Here is a 23,643-nt window from a genome sequence, read left to right as displayed (position 1 = left end):
GCCTTTCTTCTGAAGAAGTCAGGAGCTTCTCTTCAGGCAGCCCCGTCTCTCCTCAGCAAACTTGGTTGCTGCAGCCTCTCAGTATTTCCTGCCAAAACATCCCCGGGTGGAGATTTTGGATCCCGAGGAGCTATCTGACACAGATGGCCCGGTTTTGTCTCCGGGCTCTCCCTCAGAATCATTAGGTTTGGCAGATGAGGACACCCTGCCTTCTGAAGAGGGGGATGACCTGATGGCTGGTGTTTTTTGCAGGGAAGAGCTTCCCTACCTGATTATTAGGGCTTTTGAGGTTTTGGCCATTTCACCCCCCCGGAATCAGGGGGAACAGGTCCGGTCCCTCTATTATGTCTGGCACCAAATGCCCACCTCATTCCTTTCATGTGCATGAAGCCATGAAAATCCTTATTTCGGCACAGTGTGATACGCCGGACAGTGGGCTTAAGGTTGCTAGAGCTATGTCGCGTCTTTACGCACTGCCTGCTGCTGATTTAGACTTGCTGAAGGTTCCCTTCGGCCTAGCCACAGCATCTCGGACTTTATCCAAGGTCCTTGTCGTAGTGGCGGCCAGTCTCAGAAAGGAAGGGATTCAAGTCCATCCTTATCTAGACGACTGTCTTCTGCGGGCGTCTTCTTTCGAGGAGAGTCGACGGGCAACCGACAGAGTGGTCGGGTTGCTTCAATCGCTTGGTTGGGTGATCAACTTCCCAAAGTGCAGCCTTACGCCTCCCAGACACTGGAATACTTGGGAGTGTGCTTCGATACCCGAACAGGGATAGTTTCTCTTCCTTCAGCTCAAGCACAGAGGTTGCAGGATCAGTTGCAAGCTCTGTTCCATACTCCGAACCCGCGGGCTTGGGACTATGTACAAGTTCTGGGTTCCATGGCCTTCACCTTGGATGTGGTAAAGTGGGCCAGAGCTCACATGCGCCCCCTGCAGTGGCACCTTCTGAGCCGTTGGTCTCCTCTCTCAGAGGATTACGAGGTTTGAGTGCCATGTTTGACCCATCTGCACACAATTATACACTGGTGGTTCATTCAAAAGAATCTGGCCTTTCCTCTGCAAACCCCGGAATGGAAGATCGTGACAATGGATGCGTCGCTGTCTGGTTGGGGGCTCATTGTCTCCAACAGACGGCCCAGGGCATTTGGACCTCGACGGAGGCGTCTTGGTCCATCAGCCACTTGTAGTTGTTGGCGATTCGTCTGGCCCTTTGGGAGTTTGTCTTTTCTCCTTGGTTGCCCAGTTCGAGTTCTCTCGGACAATGCGACGGCGGTCGCTTACGTGAACCATCAGGGGAGGCACCAGGAGTGCATGACTAGCGCACAAGGCGGCCCTGATCTGCTGTTGGGCAGAGACTCATCTCTTTCCTTGGCGGCGGCTCATTTAGCGGGGGTCACAGAATGTGCAAGCAAGACTTTCTCAGTCACCACCAGTTGGAGCCGGGGGAGTGGACGCTCTCCCCTCTGGCCTTCGATCAGATAGCTGCCCGTTGGGGGCTGCCAGAGATGGACTTAATGGCCACCTCATTCAATTCGAAGGTTTTCCCGTTTCTCAGCAGGGGACGAGAGCTGGGCTTGGAAGGCATCGATGCTCTTTTACAACTTTGGCCCAGGGGCCTGCTCTATGCCTTCCCAGTGGCCTATGGTGGGGCAGGTTACTGACTCACATTGCCAGTCATCCCGGTCGAGTGATCCTGGTGGCCCTGGATTGGCCCAGATTGTACTTGGTACGCGGATATGGTCAGGCAGGACGGTTCTCTTGCTACAGTGTCCAGTCATGATGGAGGATCCCTCCCCCTTTGGTCTTACGGCCTGGCCCTTGAAAGGACGAAGTTGAGAAGGAAAGGGGTATCTGGTTGCGGCTATCGCTACGATGCTTCAGGCTCGGAAAAGATCCACCTTGATAGCTTATGCTAGGGTGTGGTGTACCTTTGATTTGTGGTGTGCGAGTTCAGGATTGTCAGCGGCTTCAGTATCGGTTATCCTCAGCGTTTCTTCAGGAGGGTGTACAGAAATCACTCTCGTTGAGTTCTCTTAAGGTGCAGGTGGCAGCTCTGGTATGCTTTAGAGGCCGGCTTCAGGGGGCGTCGATCGCCTCCCACCCCGGATGTGGTTGTTTTTTCAGGGGTATAAATCGGTTGCGACCTCCGCACGTGCCAGTTCTGCCATCCTGGAACCTTAATCTAGTTCTCAAAGCATTTCGGCGTCCTCTTTTTGAACTTTTATCTGGGATTATGGTTAAGGATCTTACCTTGAAGGCGATTTTCCTAGTAGCCATTACTTCGGCTTGGAGAATTCAGAGTTGCAGGCTCTTTCTTGCAGAGACCCCTTCCTACGTTTTACGGAGGCAGGGGTATTGATTAGGACAGTTCCTTTGTTTTGCCAAAGGTGGTTTCTCGTTTCCATTTGGCGCAGTGTCTGCATTTGCCGACTTTTCGCCAGGAAGATTACCCCGAGCAATTCCGGGCTCTTTGCTGCCTCAACGTGAGACGGGCTCTTCTCAGGTATTTGGAGGGTGACGAATGAATTTCGTTCTTTTTGACCATCTTTTCGTCCTTTTTGGAGGCAATAAGAAGGGTCATATGGCTTCCAAGGCCACCATAGCCCGTTGGGTGTGGGAGACCATCACTTCGGCCTACATGGCATTGGGCAAGCAAGCTCCTGCGCAAATTCGTGCTCATTCTATGCAAGCTCAGGCTTCCTCCTATGCAGAGTCCCGTTTGGTTTCTCTGGAAGATATCTGCAGAGCCACTACATGGGCTTCGGTCCATACGTTCACTCATCATTATTGGGTGGATGTGGCAGCTCGGCAGCATGCGGTGTTTGGCTCATCGGTGATTTCTGCCGGGTTAGGGGTGTCCCACCCTACTTGAGAACTGCTTGGGTACATCCCACAAGTCTGGATTGATCTGTGGGACGCTATGGAAGGAAAAATGAATTCTTACCTGATAATTTTCTTTCTATTAGTCCCAACAGATCAATCCAGAGGGCCCCCCCCCCATTGGATTTACTATTTGCGGTTTTGTTTGTTGGTTAGTTTTTTCAGGTTCGTTGTTCTGAATGTACTTTCGTTTGATTAAATAATAAAAACAAATAAATCTGGAAGTGGTGGAAGTATGTTGGGCATTTGGTCTGACAATGTCAGGAGAGTTTTCTGTTGTTTCCATTCCACTGCTTTGGTATCGTTCATACTGAGGTTTACTTGGCTGCACAGGTCCACCTATAGGAAACCTCGGAGGTTCTCTCTATCTCTACCTGCTGGTAGAGGGACATAACCTACAAGTCTCTGATTGATCTGTTGGGATTAATGGAAAGAAAATTATCAGGTAAGAATTAATTTTTCCTTCATGTAATTTCATTGAGCGTTCCCTGGTCTTTGTACTTTTTGAAAGAGTGAAAAATTGATTCGCTTTTATCTGTTGTACTCCACTCAGGATTTTGTAGACCTCAATCATATCCTCCCTAAGCTATCTCTTTTCCATGCTGAAGAGGCTTAACCTCTTTAGCATTTTTCATATGGGAAGAGTTGAAACCATAGCTGGCAGAATTTAGTCTGTCCCAATATTATGGCCTTCTCAGGATTTCTCTCCATTTTCTTTCCACTACTTGTTTTAACCCCTTCTTTGCCTTTTCCTGGGTTCTTTTCAGGATGGGTTTTTTATTCCATTAGTTTCATTGTGTGTGTTCTTTCTTTGATCATCTGCTTTTTGGGTTCTTTTTTTCCTGCTTCTTAGTGTACCTGTTGCCTCCTTTGAGTTTATATTTTCCACTTTTTGTTTTCTTTCTGCTGTTTACCCAGAGCATACAGCAGACTTTCTAAATGACTGGTGTCTTGCAGCTATGTTCATGTATATGCATGTATACTTTTTTTTTTGTTTGTTACATTTGTACCCCGCGCTTTCCCACTCATGGCATGCTCAATGCGGCTTACATGGGGCAATGGAGGGTAAGTACTTGCCCAGAGTCACAAGGAGCTGCCTGTGCCTGAAGTGGGAATCAAACTCAGTTCCCCAGGACCAAAGTCCACCACCCTAACCACTAGGCCACTCCTCCACTCCTTTTAACTTTGGAGGTGTAGAAATGCCTGTATAGGAGGGATATTTTGTGACATATTTTTTTTCTATTTTGCCCTTAATTCTTTCTGTGTTGTCCTTGATGGCATTTTAGATGAGTGCCCTTTTCCTTTGTGTCATCCAGACAAATTTCTTGCTGTATCTTGAAAAGTAACCTGAAGAAGAACCGCTCTTCCCACAGGGATTGAGGAGAGGGCTCTTTTCTACTGCAACAAGATATTGCAGAACAAGTTCCTCTTATTCCTTGCCCTCTTTTTTGGGAAAATGGCAAAATGTTACTTTGATTTTTAGTGTAAGGTAAACACGTGTATTACATTTTGTTCCTTTTAGCGTTTTCTTAGGTTTGGTACACTCTATCAGGACCAACAATTCACACTTGCACTTCCTAGATCTATATGAAGTGCAAGTGTGAATTGTTGGTCCTGATAGATTGTACTTGTGAGAGATTGATGGGAGAAGTATGAATGGGAAAAGGAGGAATAATGTATGTAAATGCTTGTGTAGTACTTCCCTCACCCGTAAACTGTCTTGTTGTCTGTATTACTTAGATTGTAAGTTCTTTTGAGCAAGGACTGTCCTGTTTTGTATCAGGTGTTCAGCGCTGGTATAGCGTCTGGTAGCGCTATACCAAATGCTAATAATAATAATAATAATAAAGGTGGTAAAACCTGTTACGTTTTTTAAGGGCAGTTACTTTTTCATGTGAGTGATATGGGGTGTTGAATAACTTTGTTCCATAAATAATTGAAATAATTTAAAAACTGGTATGTGTTTACTCAGGTTCCCTTTGTCTAATATTATATTTTGTTTAAAGATCTGGCACCATTCAGTGTGACATATATACAATAACACAGTGCAACAATGATTTTGCTACTGAGAGAAAAACGTGATTTATACTAAATTGAACCCGCCGATTCCAAATATGAAGTCCGAATTTGCCTGACACGTCTAGATTTTAAGTTATACATGCAAACCCTATTCACTTATAATATTAATGCTTGGGATGCATTTGTGCTAGTAGTGCAGAACTTCCTTTGGAACAGACGAGCTGAAAACTATGCTGAACTAGTAGACAACATGCTTAAAGCATATGAACAACTTGGCTGCCGAATGCCATTGAAATGCATTTCTTACATTCCCATCTTGACTTTTTCCCACCCAGTTTGGGACACGTAAGTGACGAACGTGGAAAGAGGTTCCATAAGACATTTCTACAATGGAGAAACAGATATCAAGGCCACTGGAATCCCAACATGATGGGGGGACTACTGCTGGTTTTGCAACGGGAAAATATGCAAAAGTAGATGCCTGAAGCACTTTTAACAGTACTGGGCCTTGCTGAATTAAGACTTTTAAACTGGAATACGAGACTTTTTTGAAATTTTGTTATTCCATTACATTTCATATACTGTTTACTACGAAAACCTTTGATGTAGATCAGGTGATTGTTGGAGTAAACTCGTTCTGTAAAAAATTATTCAATGCTTTCCAAGTGCTTAATTCATTTGGGCAACTTATGGCATAACAAAATTTCCTTCGGATTTGGAATACGCACACTGAATTTATATAGGACAAATGGTTTTTGCCCAGTAGCACACGAAAAAAAAAATTTTGTTGTGCTGTGAGGAGACATCAGGAAGGTGAAAACTTTCATCACTGTACATAATGAAATATTATGAACTAACATTAAATGCTGCCGTGAGATCCAAAATAACTACTGCATCTCCCCTTTTTTCCATATGTAAGGGGAAATCATCTGAGAGGGTCAACAAAGATATGTTTCATGATCTGTTCTAGTCCTGTTTTGCATTTAATACTTTATGCTTATCCATAGGCGTAGTTTGACTGTTTCATTTGGGGGGGGGGGGGGGCAAAGGATGGGCGGAGCATGTTAGCACATTCATTTGCATATATACATATGCAAATGATATGCTAATATGGAGGAAGGAATTGAAATTTACAGGCAAAATATCACAGATGCACATTTCAAAAAGCTGACATTTTTAATAATAAATTCTGAATAAATACTTTTATCTACCTTTGTTGTCTGATCATTTAGTTTTTCTATTCGCTTTGGTCCAGTGTCTTCTGTTTTATGCAGTGTCTCTTTCCAGTAGGCTTCCCTCTGCTCCCCACCCTCCCAGTCCCATCCATCTCTTGCTCCTTCCTTCCCTCTGCTCCCCACCCCTCCCAGTCCCATCCATCTTCTGTTCCTTCCCTCTGCTCACCATCCCTCCCAATCCCATCCATCTTCTGCTCACCTCCTCTCCCAGTCAATCCATCTCCTGGTCCTTCCCTCTGCTCCCCACCCCTCCCAGTCCCAACCATCTCTTGCTCCATCCCTCTGCTCCCCACCCCTTCCCCAGTCCCATCCATCTCTTGCTCCTCCTCTGCTCCCCACCCCTCCCAGTCTCCAACCATCTCTTGCTCCATCCCTCTGCTCCCCACCCCTCCCAGTCCCATCCATCTTTCATCTGCTCCCCACCCCTCCCAAGTCCCATCCATCTCTTGCTCCATCCCTCTGCCTCCCACCCCTCCCAGTCCCATCCATCTTCCATCTGCTCCCCACCCCTCCCAGTTCCATCCATCTTCCTTCTGCTGCCCCCCCCCCCCCCCGCGAGGTCCAAGTTTGTGACTCCGTCTACCCCCCTCTCTTCCTCCCTCCCTCCGGCGCAGGCAGCAGTCTTTTTCAGTGTTCCTGGCAGCGGTAGCGACGTACACGCTGCCTTCGGTCTGCCCCGGAAGCCTTCTCTTCAAGTTCCTGTTCCCACCTATGCAGGAACAGGAACGAAGAGAAGGCTTCGGGGCAGAGCCGAAGGCAGCTTGTATGTTGCTACAGCTGCCAGGAACGCTGAAAAGACTGCTGCCTGCGCCGGAGGGAGGGAGGAAGAGAGGGGGGTAGACGGACACGCTCCTCTCCGTCCGCTTGGCTTCCCTGCCCTCTCTGTCCTGCGTCCCGCCTTCCTCTGATTGTCAGAGGAAGGCGGGACGCAGACAGAGAGGGCAGGGAAGCCAAGCGGACAGAGAGGAGCGCGTGCCTGCTTTTTTTTTTTTTAAACTACTGGCACAGTGGCGCCTCGTCGTCGTTTGGGGGGCATATTGCCCCCCCTCGCCCCCCCCCCAGTCTACGCCCATGTGCTTATCCAAATACTGATTTAAAAATGTAAGAGTTTATTTAGCATTTGTTATCCTGCACATCATATACAATATCTGAGTGGTTTACTATCCTAATATGATAGAAGAATTTGAAGAAAGAGAAACTAAAGGAGAAATGAGGGGAGGGGCAGGCAGTATAGGAAGGGAGGAAAACAGAAGTACAATAAATAGGAAAAAAGGGGGGTAACAGGAATAGATAGAGGTAAGGATTGCAACTAAGGTGACTGGCAGGGTCACATAGAGGGGCAGCTTCACATTTATGTGATGCAACAGTTTTATGACAAAGCATTTTATCAGTTTGTACAAATTCAGCAAAATTTAAAACAGGTCTGTGGTTGGATGCTAAAATAGTATCCACTAAGTTCATTTTCAAAACAGGCCTGATCACAGCTTCCTTAAGTCTATCTGGAAAGCAAGATTCTGTCAGTGAAGAACTGAATACAGACCTGAAGTTCCAGTAAACTTGGACTTTCAGCTGCCAATACTTGTTCCTGCCTTCTGTGATAGTGATACTGCAGAAACTTCTAATGAGGGTCAGCACAACACCTTCTCATTCGCTATGTAGGAAGAAAGTTCCAGAAAGTTCTGATTATGATTGAAAATCCTAAAAAAAAAGAAAAGACTCCTGCATGAGGGTAGTAGAGGAGGAAGCTCCAATTTGTATGTTTAGAGAACTGCATTATATAAATTATGTTGTGTGGCTGGTTAATGCAGAGACCAAAAACATTGTACTTACAACTTCAGAAAGCAGGTGAAATGTAGCTAATGATGCAAACTGTGCATAATATTTTCTGTTTCATAATTCACAACAAAATATTTGGAAATGCTTTATTTTTAGTTTCTGTCTGAGAGTGGGAAGAATGGCTCTTCATGGGAATTCAGCAGCTGACCAGGATTTTTTGGATAAGCTCTCAGGAAGCCTAGCTCAGAGTGCTGCCTCTGCTACAAACAGCAACCAGGTATGCTTATTGGTACTTCTGTGGATAATGAAGGAACACAAGGGCAACAAATGCAGCAGCCCAGTTTTCTGATGAACTTGATAACTCAAAGCAAAAATGCTTTGAGGTGTCAAGGCCATCAGAAAACTGGGCTGCTGCATTCAAGCTCAAGCTAAACAAAGACAAGACTCAGTTCCTGGCAATAACAGCACCCCACAAACAAACTTTCATACCCAACATAACCATAGATGGAACTACATACCCCCTCACAAACAACCTAAAACTCCTGGGAGTAATCACAGATCAAAAACTGACATTCAAACCCCAAGTCACAAAGGTAGTAACGACCACATTCCACCCTAATGTGGAAATTGAGAGAATTAAAAACAACCTCCCCTCACAAGTATTCCGACTCATAGTACAATCTACAGATCTTACACCTTGACTACTGCAATGCAATTTACGCAGGATGAAAAGAACATATCACCAAGAGACTACAAACAGCGCAAAACGCAGCAGCCAGACTCATCCTTTGAAAGCCTCGATATGAAGGCTTCCCTTCTATTACAAGCTCTCCATTGGCTCCCGATCAAAGCATGTAAACCTTCAAACTCTTTACCATCATCTGGCTTATAATACACAGTGAAGTACCTCCATGCCTATCAGACATGATCATCTTACCCCTTAAGAACACATTGAAAGAAGCAAGGAATTACCTTACCCTGCATTACCCCAGATGTCTCACGCTCATCTACAAAACCGCTCACTCAATGAACTTCCCTTACCAAAGCACCGAGATGTGGAGCACCCTCCTCAAACCACTAAAGCCCATAACATAAGTACATAAGTATTGCCATACTGGGACAGACCAAATGGACATCAAGCCCAGCATCCTGTTTCCAACAGTGGCCAATCTGGGTCACAAATACCTGGCAAGATCCCAGAAAAGCTCAACACATTTTATGATGCTTATCCCAGAAATAAGCAGTGGATTTTCCCATGTCAATTTAATAACGGTCTATGGACTTTTCCTTCAGGAAGCTGTCCAGACCCTTTTTAAACCCCACTAAGCTAACTTCCTTTACCACATTCTCTGGCAATGAATGCCAGAGTTTAATTACACGTTGACTGAAGAAACATTTTCTCCGATTCGTATTAAATGTACTAATTGTAGCTTCTTCGCATGCCCCCTAGTCCTAGTATTTTTGGAAAGAAACAAACAACTCACATCTACCCGTTCCACTCCATTCAATTTTATAGACCTCTTATCATATCTCCCCTCAGCCGTCTCTTCTCCAAGCTGAATAGCCCTAGCCTCCTTAATCTTTCTTCATAGGGAAGTCATCCCGTCCCCGCTATCATTTTAGTCGCCCTTCGCTGCACCTTTTCCAATTCTACTATATCTTTCTTGAGATGCGGCGACCAGAATTGAACACAATACTCAAGGTGTGGTCGCACCATGGAGCGATACAACGGCATTATAACATCCTCACATCTGTTTTCCATACCTTTCCTAATAATACCCAACATTCTATTCGCTTTCCTAGCCGCAGCAGCACACTGAGCAGAAGGTTTCAGTGTATTATCGACGACGACACCCAGATCCCTTTCTTGGTCCATAACTCCTAACGTGGAACCTTGCATGCGTAGCTATAATTCGGGTTCTTTTTTCCCCACATGCATCACCTTGCACTTGCTCACATTAAACGTCATCTGCCATTTAGCCGCCCAGTCTCGTAAGGTCCTCTTGTAATTTTTCACAATCCTGTCGCGATTTAACAACTTTGAATAACTTTGTGTCATCAGCAAATTTAATTACCTCGCTAGTTACTCCCATCTCTAAATCATTTATAAATATATTAAAAAGCAGCGGTCCTAGCACAGACCCCTGAGGAACCCCACTAACTACCCTTCTCCATTGTGAATACTGCCCATTTAACCCCACTCTCTGTTTCCTATCCTTCAACCAGTTTTTAATCCACAGTAGGACATTTCCTCCTATCCCATGACCCTCCAATTTTCTCTGTAGCCTTTCATGAGGTACCTTGTCAAACGCCTTTTGAAAATCCAGATACACAATATCAACCGGTTCCCCTTTGTCCACATGTTTGTTTACTCCTTCAAAGAATAGAAGTAAATTGGTCAGGCAAGATTTCCCCACACAAAAACCGTGCTGACTTGGTCTCAGTAATCCATGTCCTCGGATGTGCTCTGTAATTTTGTTTTTAATAATAGCGTCTACCATTTTCCCCGGCACTGACGTCAGACTCACTGGTCTATAATTTCCCAGATCTCCCCTGGAGCCTTTTTTAAAAATCGGTGTTACATTGGCCACCCTCCAATCTTCCGGTACCAAACTTGATTTTAAGGATAAGTTGCATATCACTAGCAGTTAGCTCTGCAAGCTCATTTTCAGTTCTATCAGTACACTAGGATGAATACCATCCGGTCCAGGAGATTTGCTACTCTTCAGTTTGCCGAACTGCCCCATTATGTCTTCCAGGTTTACCGTGAAGTCAGTAGTTCTTCTCCGACTCGTCCACCTTGAAATACCATTTCCGACACCGGTATCCCACCCAAATTTCCTCGGTGAAGACCGAAGCAAAGAATTCATTCAGTCTTTGTCTTCCTTGATCGCCCCTTTTACTCTCGGTCATCCAGCTGGCCCAACCGATTCTTTTGCTGGCTTCCTGCTTTTAATATACTGAGAAAATTTTTATTATGTTTTTTGCCTCTAATGCTATCTTTTTTTCGTAATCCCTCTTGGCCATCACCCAGAACGAGGGGTCGCTTCTACATCCCAACCTCCAGTCTCTGGCTCTCACGGCCTGGATGTGAGAGCTTAGAATTCGCCTCCTTGGGTCTTTAGAGGTATCTCCAGAGTCTTGCTTGCTTCCAGAAAAGATTCCACGAAGAGGTGATACTCTTTCAAATGGAGGAGGTTTGCTGTCTGGTGGACAGCAAGGCCCTAGATCCTCTTTCTTGTCCTACACAGACCCTGCTTGAATACCTTCTACACTTGTTAGAGTCTAGTCTCCAGACCAACTCCATAAGAGTCCATCTTAATGCGATTAGTGCTTTCATTGGGTGTAGAGGGTAAGCCTATCTCTGGACAGCCTTTAGTTGTTCGCTTTATGAAAGGTTTGCTTTTGTCAAAGCCCCTTTCAAACCTCCAACAGTGTCATGGGATCTCAACGTCGTTCTCACTCAGCTGATGAAAGCTCCTTTTGAGCCTCTGAATTCCTGCCATCTGAAGTATTTGACGTGGAAGGTCATTTTCTTGGTAGCTGCTACTTTCAGCTCGTAGGGTCAGTGAGCTTCAGGCCCAGGTGGTGCATGCACCTTATATCAAGCTTCATCACAACAGAGTAGTCCTCCGCATGCACCCTAAGTTCCTGCCTAAGGTGGTGTCGGACTTCCATCTGAACCAGTCAATTTTCTTGCCAACATTCTTTCCCCGTCCTCATACCCGCCCTGGCGAAAGCAGTTTGCATACCTTGGACTGCAAGAGACATTGGCCTTTTACGTGGAGCGGACAAAACCCTTCAGACAGTCCGCCCAGTTGTTTATTTCTTTCGATCCCAACAGGAGGGGAGTCGCCATTGGAAAATGCACAATCTCCAATTGGCTGGCAGATTGCATATCCTTCACTTATATCCAAGCTGGGCTGACTCTAGAGGGCCATGTCCACAGCTCATAATGTAAGAGCCATGGCTGCGTCAGTGGCTTACTTAGCCTCCATTGAGGAGATTTGCAAGGCTGCAACATGGTCATCAGTCTACCATTCACATCTCACTTACTGCCTTCAGCAGGATACCCGACACAACAGGCTTTTTGGGCAGTCGGTGCTGCAGAATCTGTTCGGGGTTTAGGATCCAACTCCACCCCCATAGATCATTTTTGTTCTGTTTCAGGCTGTACTCTGTTAGTTGTTTATGGTTTCCGGTCAATCTGTGTTATGTCCTTGCCGTTGCGAGGCCCAGTTGACCAGTGTTCATTGTTGTGAGTGAGCCTGGTTGCTAGAGATACCCCCACATGTGAGAACAAGCAGCCTGCTTGTCCTCTGAGAAAGCGAAGATATTTACCTGTAGCAGGTATTCTCTGAGGACAGCAGGCTGATTGTTCTTAGAAACCCGCCGTCCTCCCCTTTGGAGTGGTTGTTTGCTTATTTTTATGCTTTTGATTAAACTGAGGTAGCACGTCGCGTGGCGGATGGGAAGTCATCCACGCATGCGTGGTGAGTGGGCGATTTGCGCCGCCAGAACTCTCTGGCAAAACCTTTGTTTATTTTGCTTGCAAATTTCTGATTCCTGGTCGCCGTGGACGTCGACCCACGTGAGAACAATCAGCCTGCTGTCCTCGTGTGAATACCTGTTACAGGTAAGGATCTTCGCTTTACCTTTCAAAGACTGCAGTCCATATAAAATGATTGCCAAGAACATAGTGCCAAGCTGGATTAGTCCAGTGCTTCTTGAAGTCCAGCATCTTTTCTCCAGCAATGGCCAGTCTGGGTCACTTGGAAGTATCTGGCAGATCCCAAATGGGCATTAGACCTAGGCAATGGATATGGTGGTCCATCATACCGCCTCAGTCCAGTGCAACTATTATGTGTTTTAGTTCTTGAACTACAACAGTTAAAACAGATTTCTGGGAAGTGCCTTAACTGTTTGTCTAGGAGCTGAATAGTCTGTGACTGAGTAAGATGAGGTGGTAATTTACATTCTTATGAGAGAAATAATTTTGTGCATCTCTGAAGAGCCCTAAATCTAATATAATAAAACGCACCCTCAACGTCTGAGGACAACGTTCTGTGAAGCCATCTGACGTCACTCCAGGCTGAAGGGTTCGTGGATTCGTGGTGTGAAGCCTTCAAGCCAGCCAGCCGTCTCTGCCCCGCCCTCAGGCATAAACCAAGACAATCCGGAAGCGAAGCGTCAGGGAAGGAGGCGGCGCTCCCGACGTCTAGCCTTCCCTTCGCTGTGTTCCGCCTTCAAAAGAAGGCGGAACACAGCGAAGGGAAAGCTAGACGTCGGGAGCGCCGCCTCCTTCGCTTCGCTGCACGATCCGCCACGGAGGTAAAGTTAAAAAGAGAAGAAGAAAAAAAAAAGGATGCATGGATGCGAAGGGGGGGGGGAGAAGAGTGCGGGCCAGGCTGGGACATGGGAGAGAGAGGAGCATGGATGCGGGGGGGTCATGGAAGGGAGAGAGGGGACTTGCTGGAAAAAGATGAATGGAGGGGGCAGGGGACAGAGGAGCATGGATGGCATGGATTGGGAGGGCAGGGCTCAGGGAGAGAGGGGAATTACTGGAAATGGATGAATGGAGGGGGCAGGGGACAGAGGAGCATGGATGGGCATGGATTGGGAGGGCAGGACTCAGGGAGAGGGAAATTGCTGGATAGGGATGAATAGAGGGGACAGATGGGCATGGATGGATATGGATTGCAGGGCAGGCCTCAGGGAGAGAGGGCAATTGCTGGATAGGGAAAAATGGAGGGGCCAGGTGACAGAGGAGCATGGATGGCATGGATTGGAAGGCAGGACTCAGGGAGAGGGGAATTGCTGGATAGGGATGAATGGAGGGGACAGATGGGCATGGATGGGATATGGATTGCAGAGCAGGCCTCAGGCAGAGAGGGGAAATGCTGGATAGGGAAAAATGGAGGGGCCAGGGACAGAGGAGCATGGATGGGCATGGATTGGGAGGGCAGGACTCAGGGAGAGGGGAATTGCTGGATAGGGATGAATGGAGGGGACAGATGGGCATGGATGGTATGGATTGCAGGGCAGGCCTCAGGCAGAGAGGGGAAATGCTGGATAGGAAAAATGGAGGGGCCAGGTGACAGAGGAGCATGGATGGGCATGGATTGGAAGGGCAGGACTCAGGGAGAGGGGAATTGCTGGATAGGGATGAATGGAGGGGACAGATGGGCATGGATGGATATGGATTGCAGGGCAGGACCTCAGGCAGGAGGGGAAATGCTGGATAGGGATGAATGGAGGGGGCAGGTGACAGAGAAACATGGATGGCCATGGATTGGGAGGGCAGGGCTCAGGGAGAGAGGGGAATTACTGGAAAAGGATGAATGGAGGGGGCAGGGGACAGATGGCCATGGATTGGGAGGGCACGGCTCACACTCTCTCTCTCATATACAATGTCTTTCTGACTCTCACTCTCATACACTCTGTCTCACACTGTATCACATTCACTCTCTATGTGCCACATAGTCACTCACACACTCGCTTGGTCTCATACACTCACTCTCACAGAGAATCTGTGTCTGACACACACTCTCTCTCTCGCCCACACACACACACTCTCTCTCACACTGTCTCACATACACACTTGCACACACTCTCATTCTCACACACACACACTCTCACAAACACACTCACACCCAGACTCACTCTCTCACACACTCACACTTTCACTCTGACTCTCAAACAGTCACTCTCACATACACTCTCCCAAACATACACACTCCAAGGAAAACCTTGCTACGCGCCTCGTTTCATTTGTGTCAGAAACGGGCCTTTTTTTACTAGTGTTTAATAATGACCTGCCCAGGATTGTATTATTATGGTTACAAAACTGCTACATATTTCAAAAAGGAAAATATTTCTGAGGTGGAATGACAGCGGCATGCTTTATTTGGTTTTGAACTAGTGTATATTGGTGCATGCAGTAATAAATGTTTGTCGGAGTTTGAACCTCTGGTGTGGTCTGACGTGCTATTACTTTAATTAGTCAATGCATGTTGCTCTCTGTCCTTGGGATTAGGCAGGTTGGTACCAGATACACTGTATATGATAACCATAATGAGACTTTGCTCAAGCTCTGATATGCTCTTAGGCCTTCACTGCCAACTAGGTTAGAGGGGTGCACTGAATTATCTTTTGTAGGCAGTTATTTTCTGTGTGCATTTTGAACATGCTTGTGGAATGACTGTGACCACTGTTGGTCAGTCAAATCCGTGGCATCAGGTCCAAGTGTGTCAAAAATGAGTAGAATATTAATTTTCCATTAAACTTGAATAGTGTTCATTTTTTTAAAATATATTTGTTTGTGTATCTGTTTGTTCATTGTCATATTGTACTTGTGAGACTGCGGAGGAGTAGCCTAGTGGTTAGTGCAGTGGACTTGATCCTGGGGAACTGTGTTCGATTCCACTGCAGCTCCTTGTGACTCTGGGCAAGTCACTTAATCCTACATTGCCCCTGGTACAAAATAAGTACCTGAATATATGTAAACGCTTTGAATGTAGTTGCAAAAACCTCAGAAAGGCGGTATATCAAGTCCCATTTCCCTTCCCTTCTGATTTATTAACTTCTGATCTAATTTGATGGGGAAAACTGTTTTCAAGGTATCCAAAATGTTCTATATGGTATTACTAAAAGTTATTTCTGATGTTAGTGTTTCCAAGTCATGAGCCAGAGATTTGAGGAATAGTCCTGCTTCTTAACTATGGAAATTGTTTTTTTTTATTTTTGCAAATTTTGAGTATTGGGACTAGAACATTAATGTGCAAGACCAGATCAATGGTCCCATGAGGGCCAGCATCCAGTTTGACAGTGGTAATTTCAGGCCACTTGGACCTGCTTGGCAGATCTTATTAGGAACATTGCTTCTAAGCAGCTTTCTTCTAGAAGTCAGAGGTAGAGATACCCATTTCTGACTAATGATTTGTAAATGGACCTCGCCCCTCTCTCATAGCAAACTTGTCCAAGTCTTTTCTGAATTTGAGAGAGTACAAAAGAGAAGCTCCATATCACTAGTAGTAAAATGTGAATTATATACTTAGTGGTAGTTAAATATAATATAACACAGCACAATTTTAATTAGAGAAACCTTCAACAGATATTCAAAACACTAGCCCATACAACCCTGGGCACGATTTTCTAACACTACAGTGACTTAAACATTTATATAAAATATATAAAGTACTTATTCAAAGCTCATACAAGGGAAAGAAAGCTGGAAGGGTCTTTCAAAAACTTGAGAAACAGTCAAACCACATCAAACATACATGGTTTTGTTTCCAGCTATATATTTCAAGTGGAAAAGCTGCTTCAAAAATGACATTTGGCAGTTGGACTTCTACAAAGGGAAATGACACAGCCCCATATTTAATTACAAAATATGCGCCTTGTTTCACTAAGCCAGTTCTTCTCCACCCAGTCCTTGAGGCACACCTAGTCCTATCAGGTTTTCAGGATATCCACACTGAACATGCATGTGAGAGATTTGCCTCCTTGGTATGTTTTACGTTCAGTATTGATGCCCTGAAAACCTGATGGGACTAGGTATACCTCAGACTGGGTTGAGAAGCAGTGCATTAAGGGCCCCTTTTACCAAGCTGTGATAAAAGAGGGTCTGCAGTAGGCTCAGCACATTTTTTTTTTATGTGCACCAAGGCCCCCTTTTACTGCAAAGGGAAAAAGGCTGTGGGTTTTTTTTTTTTAAGGAAATGGCCCTGTGCTAATCGCAGGGATTGGCACGCAGCCGTTTCCTGGGGGAGCCCTTACAGCCAACTATTTAGGTGACAGGGCTCCTGTGCTAAACACGGCGGTAATTGAATGTGCTGATTTACTGCCGGGTAAGCCCGGTGCTACAAATATTTTTGTAGTACTGGAAATGGCACGTGCTGGGGTTGGGCTCCTGTGGTAGCCTGGTAGTAGTTCGAAATTGGCCCTGTGCTTTATCAGAGGAAGACTGAGCTACTGACCTAATTAAAAAAACTGAATAAGCAACAATAGTTTGCCACTAAACACTATTCTGATGGCATCACCAAACCACATTATTAAAATAAGGAGAAATCAGTCAAATAATTCATATGGTTTGTACCACTCATTCCTAAACACAAGCCTATGCAATATGTTCCTTAAGACCATAAGGGATCATATTATTCATAATTAAAATCCTTCATTATTCCCACTAATCATTGCTTGTAATACTACAGATTGTATTCTCTTGTTACTATGTAAGCCGCATTGAGCCTGCGATGAGTGGGAGGAGCGCGGGATACAAATGTAATAAATAAATAAATAATAGTCCCCACCTTGAAATCATTATTCAGCTGCCTAAAAATACAAAAATTGCAAATCTTTCTCTACATATACATTACTTTTAGTTTTAGCACTGGGTAGATAAATCTACTCTGCTATATTTTATTTTGTCTTTATATTACCTTATTTGGTTCCTAGGATACAATATAACACTCATTAAGAACTGCAAGATGTAGCACATGAGAGAGAATAAATATTATTAGTATAGGATATTGAAAATAATTTGTGAAAATAAGGTGGTAATTTTAAAAATATTGATTTCACAAAGCCGCTATTTACTGTTGAAGATTTACACATTGCAGCGCTTTTGAGAGGGTGTGGCTTGGACCGGTAAAACAAATCCACAGATGTATTCCCCATTTCACATTGAGAATACATATCCTCTGTTTCCCTGTTAACATCTTTACACTGTCCTCAGAGGTGCACAGAGATTATAAAAAGTGCTCATTTCGTCCAGAGCTTTACACAAGGGATTAAGAGTAATTGTCCCTAGTCTCTCCCTTTTTAGAATTTCACCCTCCAAATTTTAGCTAAATAATTGTGGCTTCACTAGTTAATTGGCTACACTTATACCTATGGCTTCATATTTTGAGCAATGGACTGGACTATAGGTCTGCCTTAACGTCTTGTCTAAAAGCATAAACTGGTGCTTCTCAAACACAAAAAGGTCCTGCAGGAAACCCCAGTTTTGTTTCAAAATCTTTATTGTTCGGAATGATCATTCATATGTGGTAACCCCCCCCACCCCCCCCCCCCAAAAAAAAAAAAAATTATCAGAGTTCTGTGGAGGTCTTTTACATTAATGCCCAATTTAACAAATGGCTCTGTGATATTGTAAAGAATCAGTTGGAACAAGGGGTAAAAGTGGCATAGCAGAGAGATTAGATGAATTATTTGCTTTGGTCTTCACAGAGAAAGATATGGGGGAAATACCAGTGCCAGAAATGGTATTCAATGCTGATAAGTCAGAGAAACCGAATTGAATCTGTGTAAACCTGGAAGATATAATGGGGCAATTTGACAAATTGAAAAGTAGCAAATCACCTGGACTGGACGGTATACGTCCCAGAGTTCTGATAGAATTGAAAAACATACTTGCAGAGCTATTGTTGGTAATATGTAATTTATCTTAAAATCTAGCATGTTACCAGAAGATTAGAAGGTGGCCCATGCAACGCCAATTTTTAAAAAGGGTTCCAGAGGAGATCAGAAAAGTTTATAGAGCCTGGTGGCAGTGCCGGGCAAAATGGTAGAGCCTATTACAAAGAACAAAATTACAGAGCATATACATAGGCATGGGTTAATGAGACAAAGCCAACAAGAATTTGGTCAAGGGAAATATTGCTTCCATTTACTACATTACTTTGAAGGGGTGAATAAAAATGTGGGTAAAGGTGAACCAGTCAGTATTGAGTATCTGGATTTTCAAAAGGCATGATAGACTCCTTAGGAAATTAGAAAGTAATGGCAAAGAGGTAATGTCCTATTGCGGATTATAACAGTTTAAAAGATAGAAAACAAGAGAGTAAGGTTAAATGGTCGGTATTCTCAATGGAGAAGGATAGATAGTGGGGTTCTCTAGGAGTCTGTGCTGGGACTTCTGATTTTTAACATATTTGTAAATGATTTAGAGATGGGAATAACTATTGAGATAATTAAATTTGCTGATGGTACAAAGTTATGCAAAGTTGTTAAATCACAAGAGGACCTTACAAGACTGGGAGACTGCATGACTAAGCAATCAAATGGCAGATGACGTTTAATGTGTGCAAGTACAAATGATGCATGTGGAAAAGAGGAACCCAGACTATAGCTTTGTGATGTAAGGTTTCACATACTGTAGGAGTCACCACCCATGAAAGGATCTAGGGGTCATCGTTGGTGATATGTTCAAACCCCTTTGTGCAGTGGTGACTAAGAAAGCAAATAGAATGTTAGGAATTATTATTAAGTAATGGAAAGCAGAAATGAGAATGTTGTTATGCCTTTGTATTGGTTCATGGTGCGACTGCACTTCAAATACTGTGTGCAATTCTGTCACCACATGAATTAGAAAAGGTACAGAGAATGGCAACAAAAATGATAAAGGGTTAGGACGACTTCCTATGAGGAAACTAAAGTGGCTAGGGCTCGTCAGTTTGGAGAAGAGATGGCTGAGGGAGATATGATAGAGGTTTATAAAATACTGAGTGTAGTGGAATTAGTAGTCATGAATTGCATGTTAACTCTTTCCAAAAAACTAGACTAGGGGCCACACAGTGAAGTTACTAAGTAGTACATTTTGAACAAACTGGAGAAATTATTTCTTCACTCAATGTGTAACTAAACTCTGGAATTCGTTGCCAGAGAATGTGGTAAAGCAGTTAGCTGAGCAGGATTTAAAAAGGGTTTGGATAATTTCCTAAAAAAAAAAAAGTCTATAATAAGTCATTATTAAGATGAACTTGTAAAAAAATGCACTGCTTATTTCTAGGATAAGCAGTATAAAATATGTTTTACTTTTTTGGGGATCTTACCAGCCATTTGTAACTTGGATGGCCACTGTTGGAAAAAGGATACTTGGGCTTGATAGACCTTGGTCTGTCCCATTATAGCAACCAGAGAAGGTGTAGCTATACTTGAAAAAAAATGATCAAACTTATCAGGTGCATTACTTATTAAGTTGCCCCCATCTTCTGCCATCCTTATACATAACAAAAAAGTTTTCTAATTTGTTGTACATCTGTTATCATTTTCATGGGAGTTACTAGTAGTATTGAAAGAGTAAAATAACTGTTCCCTATTAAGCTGTGGCACACCACTGATGAGTTTGTAGCACATGCGATTATATTCCCTCTCAGTTGTCTGTTCCAACTGAAGAATCCTAAATCCAAACCTTCTTAGCAACAAATGGCTACATAAATGATACTTAGCTTTTATATATACCTATATTTATCTATTTCTCTAATATTTTTGACCAGGGAGTAACTAGCTTCTCACATAGTATTCATTGTGTGGTTGTACCGTAGATCCTGTACAGAGATGTTAAGAAATCTGTTTTTTTTATATTCCTTTCCATTAAACTCCTAATTGCTGTCTGTTTGGTTTTATTGCTGTTGCACACTGAATTGATTTTGTTTTCCTGGGTAGCAGCTCCTAATGTGAAACGGTGATTTTCCTGACCAGTTAGGAAGGATCATCCTTACACCAATACCAAAGAATCAGCACGGGCAATATGGAAGATTTGCAAATTATAGACCAATGGCCTCTATTTCTCTTTATGTTAAAATATTATAAGGTTTAGTGGCTAACTGGTAGAATATTTGGATCATTTGATTTATTATATCCTACTCAATCAGATTTAGGAAAACGTATAGCACTGAAACCTTAATGGGGACTTCAGTAGGGGGTATAAGAAAGTATATAAATTGGGGTTGCCAGATTGTGTTACGGTTATGACCTTGTCTCATGCATTTGATGATGTAGATTCTAGGATTTTATGTCAGTTTTGAATTCTTTTGGTATTAATGGAAGGTGATTGCTTGGTTAAAAGATCCTACAGTGTAAAAATGAAAGGGGAACTAATGGAGGTGTGGTTGGCAGCTAGTGGAGTCCCTCAAGGGTTCCCACTTCCCCAATATTGCTTAATTTATTTATTTATTACATTTGTACCCGCGCTTTCCCACTCAAAACAGGTTCAATGCAGCTTACATAGTAATTGGGGTACAAAGTATTGGTGGAGAGAAATAAGTTGAGTATTATCGGAGTAATAAAAGAAATAAGAATGTAGAAATGCAGGGATGAGGGGAGTGGGAGAAGTATGAGCAGGGTAAGTGAGCACTTGGAGGGTAGATGAGGTGGAGGGGAATGGGCAAGAGTGAAGGGAGTAGGAGAGGGTGTGAGTAAGGGTAGGGGAGCATTGAGGGAGGGGTCGATGAGGCAAAAGGGGATAAAACAGGGGATAAGCAGGGGAAAATGAGGCAGGAGATATGGTCTAGGTCGTTGTCATTGTCTCCTGGATATGTGATGAATAGATGGGTTTTGTGGGAATGAATCTGGATCGTTTGGGTAGGCTTGCCTGAACAGATGGGTTTTTAGTGATTTCTGAAAGGGCAGATGGTCACTGAGTGATCGGATTGGTCTGGGGAGGGCATTCCAGAGTTGGTTGCTAAGAAGGAGAAGTTGGATCCATAATAGGTTTGTACTTGTCCTTTGCAATTGGGGTAGTGTAGGTTGAGGTAAGTTCGTAAGGTTGTAGACATGTTCCTGGTGGGGAGGTCGATCAGGTCGAGCATATAGCCTGGAGATTCACCATGGATAATCTTGTGGATTAGTGTGTGGACTTTGAAATTGATTCGTTCTTTGATAGGGAGCCAATGAATTTTTTTTCGAAGAGGTATTGCACTTTCAAATTGTGGTTTGCCAAATATGAGTCTAGCTGCAGTATTTGGGCAGTCTGACATTTTTTCAGGATGTTGTTCTTGCAGCCTAAGAAAATAATGTTGCAGTAGTCGGCGTGGGTAAGTACTGTGGATTGCACCAAGTTCCTGAATGTTTTCAGGGGGAGATATGGTTTTACCGCGTTTCAGTATCCACATCATGTTGAACATTTTCTTTGTAGTGGATTTTCTCCGAGGACAAGCAGGCTGCTTGTTCTCACGACTGGGTGACGTCCACGGCAGCCCCCACCAACCGGAAAAGGCTTCGCGGGACGGTCGGCACGCAGGCCACGCCCACCGCGCATGCGCGGCCGTCTTCCCGCCCGTGCGCGACCGCTCCCGCCAGTTCCTTTTTTTCCACGTCTGGAGAGAGTCGTGCTTTGCCGCTCTCTCTGCTTTCAGCCGCCGGAAAGTCGATTGCGTTTACGCGGATCGTTGTTTTTTCTATTTAGTTTTGTTACCGCCGGTTTCCTTTTTCTTTTAAAAAAAAAAACAAAAAAAAACCTGAGCGTGTGGAGCACGCGCTCCCTTTTTTCCCTCGTTTCCAGCGGGGACGCCGCGTTGCGGCCTAGTGGCCGCACGGTTGGTTTCTTTTTTCGAGGTGTGATTTTCGCCACCATTGACGACTTTGACTTCGCCGACGCGATTTTTCCGTCGATGTCCTCGAAGGTCCCGAGTGGATTTAAAAAGTGTGGTCGCTGCGGCCGGCCGATCTCGCAGACCGACACCCACGCTTGGTGCCTCCAGTGCCTCGGGCCGGAGCACAATATCAAGTCGTGTTCCCTGTGTCTCGGTCTCCGGAAACGGACTCAAGTTGCGAGGCAAGTTCTGCGGGACCGTCTTTTTGGAACTTGCGCCGGCCCCTCGACGTCGACCTCGACGGCATCGGTATCGACGCCCGGCCCTTCGGTACCGGTATCGATGCCCGAGACATCGGCACCGATGGCATCGACCCCAGGAGAACAGGTCCCGTCGGCCCGCCGGTCCGCCGGCGAGGGTGGAGGTGAGCGGCCGCGTGGGCAGTCGGCCCCGGTCACTCCCTCAGCCCGTGGTCCACGGGACCGAACCCTGTCTGACCCGGCTCCTCGAGACCGAGGGGGATCGTCCTCCTCCTCCTCCATACCTCCCGGCGCTGGTGACGCGCATCGGAAAAAGGACAAGAAGCGTCGTAACCGGTCGCCCTCGGTGCATCCGGACATCGGAGAGGAGGCGACGCCGAAGCGTCATCGCCGAGAGGAGAGGTCCCCGTCGGTTGTGGAGGGGTACCGACGCGCCAGGGTTCCGGCACCTTGGTGCCGTCTCCTGGCCCCATCAGCTTCTGGCACCGACACCCCTACCGGCCCCACCGCCTTTCCCGGCAGCGGGCCTGGACGAGTGCCTCAGAGCCATCCTTCCGGGGATCCTGGAAGGGCTGATGCGCCAGGCTGTGCCGGCGCCGGGGGTGCTTGCGCCCTCGGCGCCGATGTCTGTGGCGCCGGCGAGCTCTAGCCGGCGCCGGGGCCGTCGACACCGCCGCCCGCTTGCGGCGCCGGTCTCGACCGCCACGCAGGTGGAGTCCCCGTCGACGTCGATGGAGGGAGCTCCGTCCCCGCCGACGCGGGAGTCCACCGCTCGACGACACCGAGACCTCGGTGCCTCAACGTCGAGCCGGGCCCGTTTCAGGACTCAGCTACATGAGCTTATGTCCGATACCGAGGATGAGGCCTCGTGGGGGGAAGAGGAGGACCCTAGATATTTCTCCTCAGAGGAGTCTACGGGCCTTCCCTCGGACCCCACGCCTTCACCGGAGAGGAAGCTCTCACCTCCTGAGAGTCTCTCCTTTGCCTCCTTTGTGCGGGATATGTCTATTAGCATTCCCTTTCCCGTGGTCTCTGTGGAAGAGCCGAGGGCCGAGATGCTCGAGGTCCTCGACTATCCATCACCACCTAGAGAGTCCTCCACGGTGCCGCTGCACAATGTCCTCAAGGAGACACTGCTTCGGAACTGGGTGCGA

The 23,643-nt window shown here is 45.5% G+C and overlaps 1 protein-coding gene across 1 annotated transcript in view; it reads left to right on the top strand.

Moving 5' to 3' along the window:
• Window positions 1–23,643, top strand: part of SNX9 (sorting nexin 9) — a 378,115-nt gene that overhangs the window by 135,116 nt on the left and 219,356 nt on the right. The window contains 2 exon segments of the mRNA XM_030198382.1: window positions 8,068–8,099; window positions 8,101–8,188. Of these exon segments, the coding sequence (XP_030054242.1) occupies window positions 8,068–8,099; window positions 8,101–8,188 (120 nt within the window).

This window comes from Microcaecilia unicolor, chromosome 3, assembly GCF_901765095.1.
Source record: "Microcaecilia unicolor chromosome 3, aMicUni1.1, whole genome shotgun sequence".
Taxonomy (NCBI): Eukaryota; Metazoa; Chordata; class Amphibia; order Gymnophiona; family Siphonopidae; genus Microcaecilia; species Microcaecilia unicolor.
The sequence above is the reverse complement of the archived record's forward strand: the minus strand, read 5'-3'. Positions and strand labels throughout refer to the sequence as shown.